Source organism: Podarcis muralis, chromosome 5 (genome assembly GCF_964188315.1).
Source record: "Podarcis muralis chromosome 5, rPodMur119.hap1.1, whole genome shotgun sequence".
NCBI lineage: Eukaryota > Metazoa > Chordata > Lepidosauria > Squamata > Lacertidae > Podarcis > Podarcis muralis.
The window spans coordinates 74,934,436-74,945,203 of NC_135659.1; the positions used below are offsets into that span (position 1 = coordinate 74,934,436).

At 47.5% G+C, this 10,768-nt stretch overlaps 1 protein-coding gene across 5 annotated transcripts; it reads right to left on the bottom strand.

The window, feature by feature from the left end:
• Nucleotides 1-1,298: 1,298 nt before the first annotated feature.
• On the bottom strand, nucleotides 1,299-10,065 carry LOC114599538 (uncharacterized). 5 transcript variants are annotated; one of them, XM_028734959.2, is made up of 5 exons: nucleotides 9,757-10,061; nucleotides 9,330-9,557; nucleotides 6,926-7,131; nucleotides 5,793-6,613; nucleotides 1,299-5,104 (listed from the first exon to the last, which is right to left on the bottom strand). In XM_028734959.2, exons 4-5 carry the CDS (start codon nucleotides 6,592-6,594, stop codon nucleotides 4,491-4,493), a joined length of 1,416 nt encoding a protein of 471 aa, XP_028590792.2. In that variant the 5' UTR covers nucleotides 6,595-6,613; nucleotides 6,926-7,131; nucleotides 9,330-9,557; nucleotides 9,757-10,061; the 3' UTR covers nucleotides 1,299-4,490. The 5 variants fall into 5 exon arrangements, with proteins under 5 accessions (XP_028590792.2, XP_077785368.1, XP_028590794.2 ...); XM_077929242.1 differs by lacking the exon at nucleotides 6,926-7,131 and having other exon boundaries at nucleotides 5,856-6,613; nucleotides 9,757-10,065; XM_028734961.2 differs by lacking the exon at nucleotides 6,926-7,131 and having other exon boundaries at nucleotides 9,757-10,062.
• Nucleotides 10,066-10,768: the final 703 nt, after the last annotated feature.

The following is a 10,768-nucleotide window of genomic DNA, read 5'->3' on the forward strand; positions in this document are numbered from 1 at the left end:
GCCCAGAGCAGGCAGCATGTTTCATTGTCTCCTAAAGAGGCTTTCAACCCAAGAGCTCTTACTCCATTTCTGTCTCCCTTCAGCCATTTCTGACTCAGAATTCTCCCCAGATCACACAACCCTTGGATTTATTCCAAGGCCCCACTCCTCACTGGCCTTTCTCCACACTCCCCTTGAGAGTATTACCCGGCTAGAACATGTCCTTGACCTCTGATAATGTCTCGTTTGTCTGGATGGAGGAGAGAGCGGTGTGTGCGAATGTGTTCAGAAGCTATCCTACTGCAGAAGTGCTAAATTTCTGGTTCATTGTTCGGGCCACTTTCATCTCTGGCCCCAGCCACCCCTGGCATGTAGCCCTCATAAGGTTTCCTCATAAGGGAATGTGGTGCTAGGGTGAAAAAGGTTCCCACTCTTTGTTTTGTACCATTTAATTTGTTTTAGTGTTTTAATATTATAAACCACCATGGGTGTGCCTTGCAGCACGGTGATTTACAAACAGAATAAGTAAATAACACTGGAACCTGGCATAAGGTTAGACCACTAGGGGAGGGGGGAAAAGGCAAAACAAGCAACTGACTACAAAGCGAAATTGGGCCTGTGTGTGGGGATGAACATTTCCTCTGTTGAATTATGTTTAAAGGCTGCATTACTATGAGCGTAGATTAGATGCTTAGGCATTCAACCCGTTGCATCCTCATTATACCCCTGCTTAATGGGAAATTAAATTGATTCAGTTTCCCAATGAACAGTTATGAAACGGCATTTAAACTCTTATTAAGAATGTGTCAATGTGTGTCCCTTTAATGTAGATTATTATATGCAAGTAATTGTACTGCAGTCACTGGAATCATAGGTATCTAAAATCACCTCTATGCTCCAAGCACAAACTGGCTCAAATAAACATTACTTCATCTGAGGAACTGTGGTTTTCTGAGGCTTAATCCCTAGACTATTTTCAGTTTCTTCTGTAGGCAAAATGCAAAAAAGATAGCTACGCTGACTAAGATGGAATTGTTTTAAGAGGATGATTATTATTTATTTCCTGCATTAAAATGCCTGAGCGACTCATTTCACAGAATGAACCTAAGCCTATTTATTACAATATAATGATAGTTGAGTTCTAAAGAACTTCAAATGATATTACGTCTCCCCCCCACCCCCCGCTCCTCACCTGAACTGCTGGACATACATGTTGTTGTTGTTGTTTAGTCGTGTCTGACTCTTTGTGACCCCATGGACCAGAGCACGCCAGGCCATATGCTGGACATACATACCAAATGTTAATAAATGGTCACCACTTTGAGTTTTTAGTATCCAACTTTATTGGTAGGGTAGCCATGTAAAAAATGTCGAGAGCTTTTTTTTAAAAAAAAAACAACAAACAAAATTAGTATTACTTAGGTGAAGCATAACCCTGATCTTCTACAGTAGAGATCCCAGTTACAACTAGGCATTTGAGAAACAAGAGCAGTCTGCACTTTTCAGTTAAAAGTGGCAGTGCCTATTCAATAGCATATGCGCTTAGAATGTATTGGCAATACTCTCTCACACACCTTTTACTCGCGACTTCCGTGAGCCCCACACTACAGGATATGTGGCATTTTGATCCTGTCCGCTTTGTTCCTTCCTTCATGGCCTTCCTGAAAATGTAGCAGGCTGGCACAATCTGCTTCGTAGAAGGCATTCTTCCCTCTCTCTCAGCATGCCAAGAGGAGGTAGGGCTCCTTCTCTGTAGCCGTCGTGGAAACAGAAGCTGCTGGCCCCTTAACAGGCTAGTAGTAATTGGGGCCTTAGTTGCAAGGCTGAAATAACCAGCCCAATCTTTGGATGCAGGCCTCTAGTTCCCTAATACACATTTTTTAAAAATGGGTTGCTTGTCTGAAACGACCACATACTTTGTTTAGGAATCAATGTGCTCTTCACCTGGGGTGGTGGTGCACAGCGCTTTCAAATACAGTGGTACCTCAGGTTAAGTACTTAATTCGTTCCGGAGGTCCGTACTTAACCTGAAACTGTTCTTAACCTGAAGCACCACTTTAGCTAATGGGGCCTCCGGCTGCTGCCGCGCCGCCGGGGCGCAATTTCTGTAATCATCCTGAAGCAAAGTTCTTAACCTGAAACACTATTTCTTGGTTAGCGGAGTCTGTAACCTGAAGTGTATGTAACCTCAGGTACCACTGTATAGGAATGAGGACACTCAGCCTCACCTAGGTCAGTTGGAACTGTTTGCCATCATGGGGACTGGGACTCTTGTCAATCCCTTTCCCCACTCACGTCCACACAGCGACTGCAGGCAGGTATTTGCAGTCGCAGCTGAGCACTAATACAATTTACATTTCCCATAAAGGGAATTGTAACGGGAGAAATTCCAGCTTGCACAGTGCGCCTCTGTCAGGCCAACTACATTGGTTCGTGAGGCTAATAATCTTTTTTCTGTGCAGTCATAGATACCCACCTGGAGAATGAGAGAGGAAAGGGCAACTAGGAAGGGAGATGAGAGTGTTTCACTCTTCCAATATCTAGACATTGGCATCATAATCGAAGTTGATTGTCGGTACATCTCGGGGCTTATGAGCAGAAGTACTTTTCACTCTGCACAACATTAACTTATGGAACTCGCTACCACAAGAAATAGTACTGGCCCCCAGCTTGAAGGCTTTGAAGACAAATTCATGGAGTCTGATTTCTCCACAAGCAATGGTCAGGGACAACATAAGCTTTGAAGAAGAGGAGGAGGAGTTTGGATTTGATATCCCGCTTTATCACTACCCGAAGGAGTCTCAAAGCGGCTAACATTCTCCTTCCTCCCCCTCAACAAACACTCTGTGAGGTGAGTGAGGCTGAGAGACTTCAGAGAAGTGTGACTAGTCCAAGGTCACCCTGCTGCTGCATGTGGAGGAGCGGAGACGCGAACTCAGTTCGCCAGATTACAAGACTACTGCTCTTAACCACTACACCACATTGGCTCTCTGAGTGCCAGATGCTGGGGTTAAGCAAGATTTGGCTGTCACACTCATACCCCCAGATTGTGTGTTGCCCAGAAACAACAGGCAGGCTAACATTAAAGAAACAAATCCTGAGTTCAGGGGTGAGGAACCTTTTTGACTCCATGATTGTCCTCAAGGGCCAATTTTGACAGGGAGCAGGCTGTGTGCCACCACTGCAGGATTAACCCTGGAGGTTCTCCACCCCTGACTTAGCCACAGAATCATAGAGTTAGAAGGGATCCGCCAAAGGCCATCTAGTACAACCCCCTTCAATGAAGTAATCTCAAACATCCATGACAGAAGGGCCATCCAACCTCTGCTCAAAAACCTCAAATGAAGGAGAGTCCACAATGTCCTGAGGGAGACTGTTCCAATGTCAAACAACTCTTACTGTCATAAAAGTTCTTCCTGATGTTTAGTCCTTGATCTCCTCTACAAGGTTAGTGGTTGGGAGATGAGTTTCATAGAACTCTCAAGTGCAAGGAGTTCTTTGAAAGCCAAAGGTTTGCTTTGCTTCTCTTACTAACCCATTTTGTCCTGCATGAGCTACAAAATGGAGACCACTCCTCTGCGCACTCAGGTCTATCCCTCCTCCAGCTGTAGCCCAGCTGTGGGGAGCTTTGGCCCTCCAGATGTTGTTCAACTACAACTCCCATCATCCCTGGCCATTGGTCATACTTGCTAGGGCTGAAGGGAGTTGTAGTTCAACATTCATCTGGAGGGCCAGAGGTTCCCCATTCTTATAACCTGTGAAGGAAAGAACCACCAAGCTTGGGCTTTGATCTTGCAAGAGCAGCTGCCGCAACCACATTAAAAATGTTCTATTTTAGTATTTGAAGACTATTTTTGTTTGCCAATAAAGACGTGGTTTCATTGAGACAAGGGAGGAAAAGAGCCCATCGCTCACTGGGCATTTCACCGATTTTAACAACAACATGTTATATATCAACAAAGAATGTTCTCTACTCATTTATATCAGTTTCACTGTGCACAATGATTCAGTCTTTAAATTGCTCATCTTCAAAACCACCAAGCAGTGCAGATTATTTGTATTGCCCATTTGGAGAGAGGAAAAACAGCTGACAAAGGCCACCAACCAACTTCAGGGCTGAGCAGGGATTCTGAACCAAGCTTCTCTGTGGCCTAAGCCGGGATCTGAACCGCACTTACACAGTTCAGTGGGGCTTTACTCCCTAGCAACTGTGCACAGGACTGCAGTCTGAATTGCATAACGAAGCAGCAGAATATGGAGCAAGGGACAGAACAGTGGAATGCCAGTGAACTCTACAGTTTTGTCATCCTAGGCAAAACTCATCCTTCCCTCTTCTACGCAAACATACCTTCAAACTGAAATTCTGGCTACATTAAAAAAAAAGAGAGATTTGTTACAGCTTTCACCATCCTGACTTTCCCCCTCAAAGGAGTTTCTTTTAATAAGGATGAGTGTCTACCCAATGAGAGCAAAGAAGCATGTTTGAGGGATTGTCAAATGATGAGATTCCACTAGTTGCCTTCTGTTTTTATTTTCTTTTTCTCTGGCTGGCATTCCTCAGCCTCGCTGGGAGCTGGTGATTCTGGAGCTTTGGGAGCACTGGCGTGGTGGGCCCCCAAAGCGTTTGGAGCACTGTGCAGCACCAGCGGTGGCGACGATGATGATGATGATGATGGAAGCAGTACAGAGGTGCTTGGGGAGAAATGCGGAGGCTGCCCTTGGGATGTGGAGGGCACTGGAGGAGGTGGCGCCCTGGTGGCAAACAACCGTGCCAGGTTCTCCAAGGCAGCTGTTTGCCTGTCCATGGCATCTGCGATCCGCCTGGTCGACGTCTCCATAAGAGTGATGAGTTTGTCCATGTTTTTGGTGGCCTGGCCCACGTGGCTTGCGAGGATGGTCAGCTCCTCCTTGCGGGCATTGCTCTCCCTGGCCTGCGTAAGCTCAGACGTCTCCCTGTGCCTCGAGTGCAAATCGGATAGGGCACACACTAGCCTGTCGCCCACTTGCGATATGGCGTCCACGAGGTCCGAGGCAGCGTCGGGTTGCCTCCTCTGTTTCCTGCTCCAGTGGTTGCTCGCTCTGTCAGTGTCGGCCAGGGGCCCCCTGGGGAAAGAGCTGGAAGGGCCTGCAATGGAAGACAGCAGGAGTTAACAAAACGGTGGCATTCTGCGGGTGGCCAGCAGCACACCAGATGCCAAAAGAAGTTAAAACAGCAGCAGCAGCCTACACTTAAAAGCAGAGGGGAACCTGTGGCCTTGCAGCTGCTGTTGGGCCTACAAAACCCATCATCAGTGACCATGCTGGTTGTGGCTGATGGGAGCTATAGTCCCAGGAACATCTGGATGGCTCTAGGTTCTCCACGCCTAACTGAAAGCTTAATTTCAGCCAGTGTTCACTAGGGCTTAGCTCTGGAGCATGCCCAACAATGCTAAGGAGACAACCTCTGACATTTGTGTGGACCCCCCCCCCCCACTAAGTAGCTATAGCCAAACCTCATACATTTGGGATTACAGCAGGGATGGGGAACCAGTTGGACTACAACTCCCATTATCCATGACTATTGGGCTATGGTGGCTGGGTCTTATTGGCATTGTAGAATTTGCCATCTGGAGGACCACAGGTTCCCAATCCCTAGATTACAGGGACAGGCTTCTAGTATGTAAGTGGAGTCCTCCCAGAACATCTCAGAGGTGTTTTTTTTTAAAAAAAAGAAATCAAGCTCAGCCCAAACCACCATCTTAACTTAACCCACCTAGGTGACATTGCTCAAAAGCAATGATCTTTGAAAGAGGAGTTGAATTCTCAAAATTCACCTGAATTGACAGCCGAATGGCTCTCTCCTCTAGCACTGGGGAAATGGGGCAAAGCCTCATCACCTGCCAGGATGTCGTCTTCTCCGTGCTGCTCCCATTCATCACCTGGAGACTGGGCATTCACGGGATCAGAATCCATCCGCGGGTCTTGAAAATAGCCATTTGAGTCATCCGCAGGCTCTGGGATGGAGGCTTCGTCGTCGTCGGAAACAAGGACGACGCTTAGTTTTTCGTTTTTCTCCTGCTCCAGCCCCAGCTTTTGTGCCTCTCGATTCCTCCGATCTATGGAGAGGGAGACTTTGGACACCACCAGGCCTTTGTGCATGCACAGGAAACTATTCAAGGAATCATAGAACGGCAGGGCACGTTGGCCGCTCACAGAGGAGTTGTTTCCACAAACAATGGCCTTGTATCCTCGCCGAAGCTCTTTGGCACGCAAACGGCACTGCTTCATATCCCTGTCATAGCCGTATTCCCGCATCCGATCAGAGATCCACTCATACTGAGCCTCGTTGCGAAAATTGGTGGCCAGCGAGGCCTGGACTTGGTCGTCGCCCCAGATCTCAATGAAGGTCCGGATTTCTTCATCAGGCCAGTAGGGGTTACGGTGGCGGATGCTCTTTCTAGGAGCAAATGGCTGGATGTTCATATTCTCCCTTGGCAGTTGTTGCTGGTCACGAAGCAGTGCCTTGGCCCCTGCAGACAAGGTACGTTTTGCTGATATGTAATACCTAGAGCGGAGATTGTTCAGCTCTTGCAAGTTGTTCTGCAGATTCTTTAAGAGGTCGTCATTACCAGCCATTATTTTCTTTCTGCCTCCGCTGCCAAAAAAGAACCCACACCAGTTAAAACCTCACAGGCACAGCAGAGGTTATTCTTTTCCCTTTAATTGGTTTTCTGACCTTCAGAGAGCTATTTGGCAAGTGGTCCCGATCACGTAAACTATCAATTTAGCTTAGGAACACAAACGTGCCGTTTTCCCTAGTTACAACAGGCCCCTTTTAGAAGGATGTACATACCTCTATTGCTGAACTACTAGTTTATATGTATTGTTGTTTATATGTTCTCCTCCCCAAGGAGAAATACAGGTGTTTTGGGAAATGATTGTAGGCTACAGTTCTATACCCACTTACTTGGAAACATCATTTATGTATGTGAGGCTTGTTTCCAAACAAACACGTAGAGAGGATTGCAAACATTTATGGAGAAGGCCATCAATAGCTACTAGCCTCGTTGGTGATGCTCTACTTCCAGAGATGGGCGCAGTATGCTTCTGAATTGCTAGGACTCAGAAGTGCGGGGAGTGCTTGTAAATTTCCCATAGACATTTGGTCAGCCACTGTGAAAACAGGATGCAAGATTAGATGAACCTCTGGCCTGATTTGCAGGGATTTTCTCATGTTCTAATTTGTCTCACATGGACAGACACCTCCAGGCCATCAGCGGGTCCCTGGGTTTTTGAACTGACACAGGGTCAGTGGAACAGCCACACAAATTTAGATCCTGGACTTATCTGGGAGACGGGGCTATTTAGAGAAACATGGGGTTTATGAATAACACAATTAATGTTTTTCCTTCTGCACACCTGACGTGTTGGGGTTTTGCTCTACCAAAAAAGTCTGCACCACTGCATGGAGTTAGCCACATCACATACTTGTATTTTAGCAACTTGTGTGACAGCCACAGGTGACCAGGAATTCCATGCAGGCAAACAAGGGGGCTGGTGGAAGAGGAAAGGATTTATTCACAGTCCACTTCCTTTCTGTGCAAGTCACAAAGAGAGGGATGCCTTTTTCTCTACAACTATCACGGAAATACAGACAGCTGCCAAAGGAGGGGTGGACTGCTCCATCACTCCCCTGCCAGTCTATTTGGTAGATCTGTTTTTTTACTAGCCAGCCAAAAAGCTAGAAGCCTGCATTTCCATGTAGGTGATGGAAGATGGGGCTTCCTCTCTTGATAGGTCAGCACGGAGACTCATAGCAGGCTAGTATAATTTTTTGCAGCCTAGATTAATTTTATGGACTTTGAAGTCTAAAGCCACATTCTGTGTTGCTTTACTCAGAAGTAAATCTCAGCAGGTCCAATGGTACTTACTTGAAGCAAGCCTGCATATGATGCAGGCCTTGTTGAAACAACAACATTTGCATCACACAAAAGACTTTCTGAGCTTTAGGTTGTGATTTTACACACAAATTTGGAAAGCGAGTGCCATTCAGGTAATTGAGAAGTACTTCCAAGTAAGCAATTCAGCACAAAACAAAAGCATGCAAATGTTTCATTTCCCGGTCAGGGCTCACTCAGCCATGTCAGCAGAACATAAAAGCAAGACATTAGCTAATGTAGACACTTAAGAAGATGACAAATAAGCCTCACTATTAGCCAAAAGTCTCTGCAGGGATAACAGAGTAAGGCACATCTAGCGGTCTGTTCTTATAGGGGTGGGCAAACTGGATCTAGGATGTACAGACAACAGGAGGGAAAATCACATGGTGGAATGCTCCTTCCTTCAAAAACCTTCCATGCCTATAGAAAACTAGTTGCAAGAAGGCTTAGCTAGACTTCGCTTTTATGGATGGGCATTCAATTATGCCAGCCTCCACCTGCATCTTGAGGTGGTACAGCCCAGACACAGGTTTACCTGCATCTGAGCTGTGCCACTTGAAGCCACAGGGGGTGGCTCGCATAATTGAATGATTGTCTATATTAGTAAGATAATAGTAACAGAGAATTAAGCCTATCTAGCTAGAAGGAGCCAGGAATGAACAGGTCTCCAGTGCAGACAGCCGATATATGACAGATTGGGCATGCAAAAATTACTGGAAAGCTCCCTTCTTGAACTCACACCTTGAGGGTGAATCTACAGCTTTCCGGAAACACTTCTGCAAAATAAAAACCCCACCAGGCTTAGCTAGCTGTCTAGCCAGCAAAGATGCTACCTATACTTGCTCTAGCTTCCCACATTAAGTTCAGCCTGCAGTTACTTCCACCTGCAGTACTCCTAAGGTACCCCTGCAGCACAGCTCCAGAAATTCCAACACAACAGAGCGAAACAGAGTCTTTGGGTTTGCAGATCAGTACCACCAGGCTCCAAGAAGCTGGAATAAATCCAAGGGGCTTTCTCCAAAAACCCATTTATAAGAAACCTCCCTCCAAAAACCAAAATCCCTTTTTAGCTGAGAAGCAGATGCAAAAGATGGCAGATTCTCCAGCAAACTGAACACCAGACTTTTCACAGGGTATGTGAAGACGAGGATCATTTTGCATCTCATGGGGAACTTTAAATCTGGAGTTGTGGTTTTTTTTTAAGTACTGGAAAACAACAACTCTGGGGTGCAACATTTAACTCTTCCTGGTGTCTGATACTGCCCCTCCTCTAAGCAACAGACCTCCCCTCCCTCACCCACTTCCAGGGACACCCAGGGGTGCTCTCCAGCGTTTCGGTGCCGGCCAGGGGTTTCCCAAAGCATCCCGACCCTCCCAGCCGCCTTCCCCCAAAAGCTCTGCCGCTCCCCTAACCCACAGTCGCACACTTACTTGCAAGTTCCCGGCTCGCTCGTGGGCATGCAGGCCGGCTGCGATTGGCTCCCCCGCGTGACGGGCGCGGCGCCGGCCCAACCAGAGGCGGCCTTGGGGAGGCAGGACGAAGCAGAGGAAGAAGGCGGGGAGCCAGCGCTCAATCGGGGAGGCGGGGAGGGGCAAGAGTCAAGCCCGTGACTGACGTGCGGAGCCTCGAATCAGAGGGCGGACAATGGGGAAAGGGAACTAAGGGGGTGTAGGAAAAAATAGAAATAAAAAGTAGTTGCAAAAGAAGAGAAGCCGCCAATAGGAGAAAATGCATTTAACGTTGGTTAAGGAGGGGATCTGCGATCACAAATGTTGCAAAAGCAATAAATGGCATGAACAAAAGCAGAGGTTGAAATGGATATAAAACAATATTATTATTATTATTTTAAAAAATCACCTTGCAAACTCAGTGAAGCATTTGGAGCCGGGCTGGCGGAGCGCAGGGCGCAGCAAACTTCAAGGAGGAGCAGCAGCAGAGCTGGCCAGGAAGCGGAGCAGCACAAGTTTGATGGTCCCCGGGCAGGCGGGCAGCGCTTGCAATTCAAATAAACTTTCCCTTCCCACCATGCTGAGAGAGGCCCATGTGACCATCAGCAGCCAGACCTCCGGCCGCCCGAGGGGTGGGGCTCCGGCGGCGCTTTCGGCCGCGCGGCGAGGGTCATTTGGAAGTTAATCCCCTCGTCGTGGCTTTGTTCGGCGGAGCTCGCTCTGCTGGCGAAAGGCGGCTCCGGGTTGCCAGGGCGGGGAGGGCGCTCAGCTCCCCCCCCCCCCAAGTATTTTGCAAACAGCCAGCCTTTGCAAAAAAAGCAAATGCATATTCTCATTCACATTTCCCCCGGGAAGGAAGCGTCAGGTTCCCCAGCGCAGTCCTAGAATATGCCCTCTTAAAAAACAAAACACCTTGTTGAATTCGGAGGCGATTTACTCTCGGGATTGCACCCTTGTCTACTCAGACGGACGTCCTATTGAATTCAATGGAGCTTCCTCCCAGGGTGGTATGGTGCTGTGCGTTTTGAAGCAAGTCTTCAAAAGCTCTCCAGAAATTTAGGGCGCCCCATCGTACTCCACCAAGGAAGTGGCTTGCTCAAACTACATTCTGTTAGATGCCACCCCGGTCTCGGAGCAGTGAGAGACTCCAGGGGTGCATGCACACAACCAGATTCTGTTTGCTTGGAATGGAGGTCAGCCGAGACACTGATATCCTTGGAATAATATGGATAACCAAAGGATGTTGGTTGTTGACCCACTTCTCCTTTACATCCATTGTTTATCAGCCAAAGCTGATATGGAACATTTTTGGGTCACATGCCGCTACTGAGAATTCTAGAAGGAAAGCTGGGCCTTAGAAGAGTGATAAGGAACCTGTGGCCTTCCAGGTGTTGTTGGACTCCAGTCAGGATGGCTGGTGG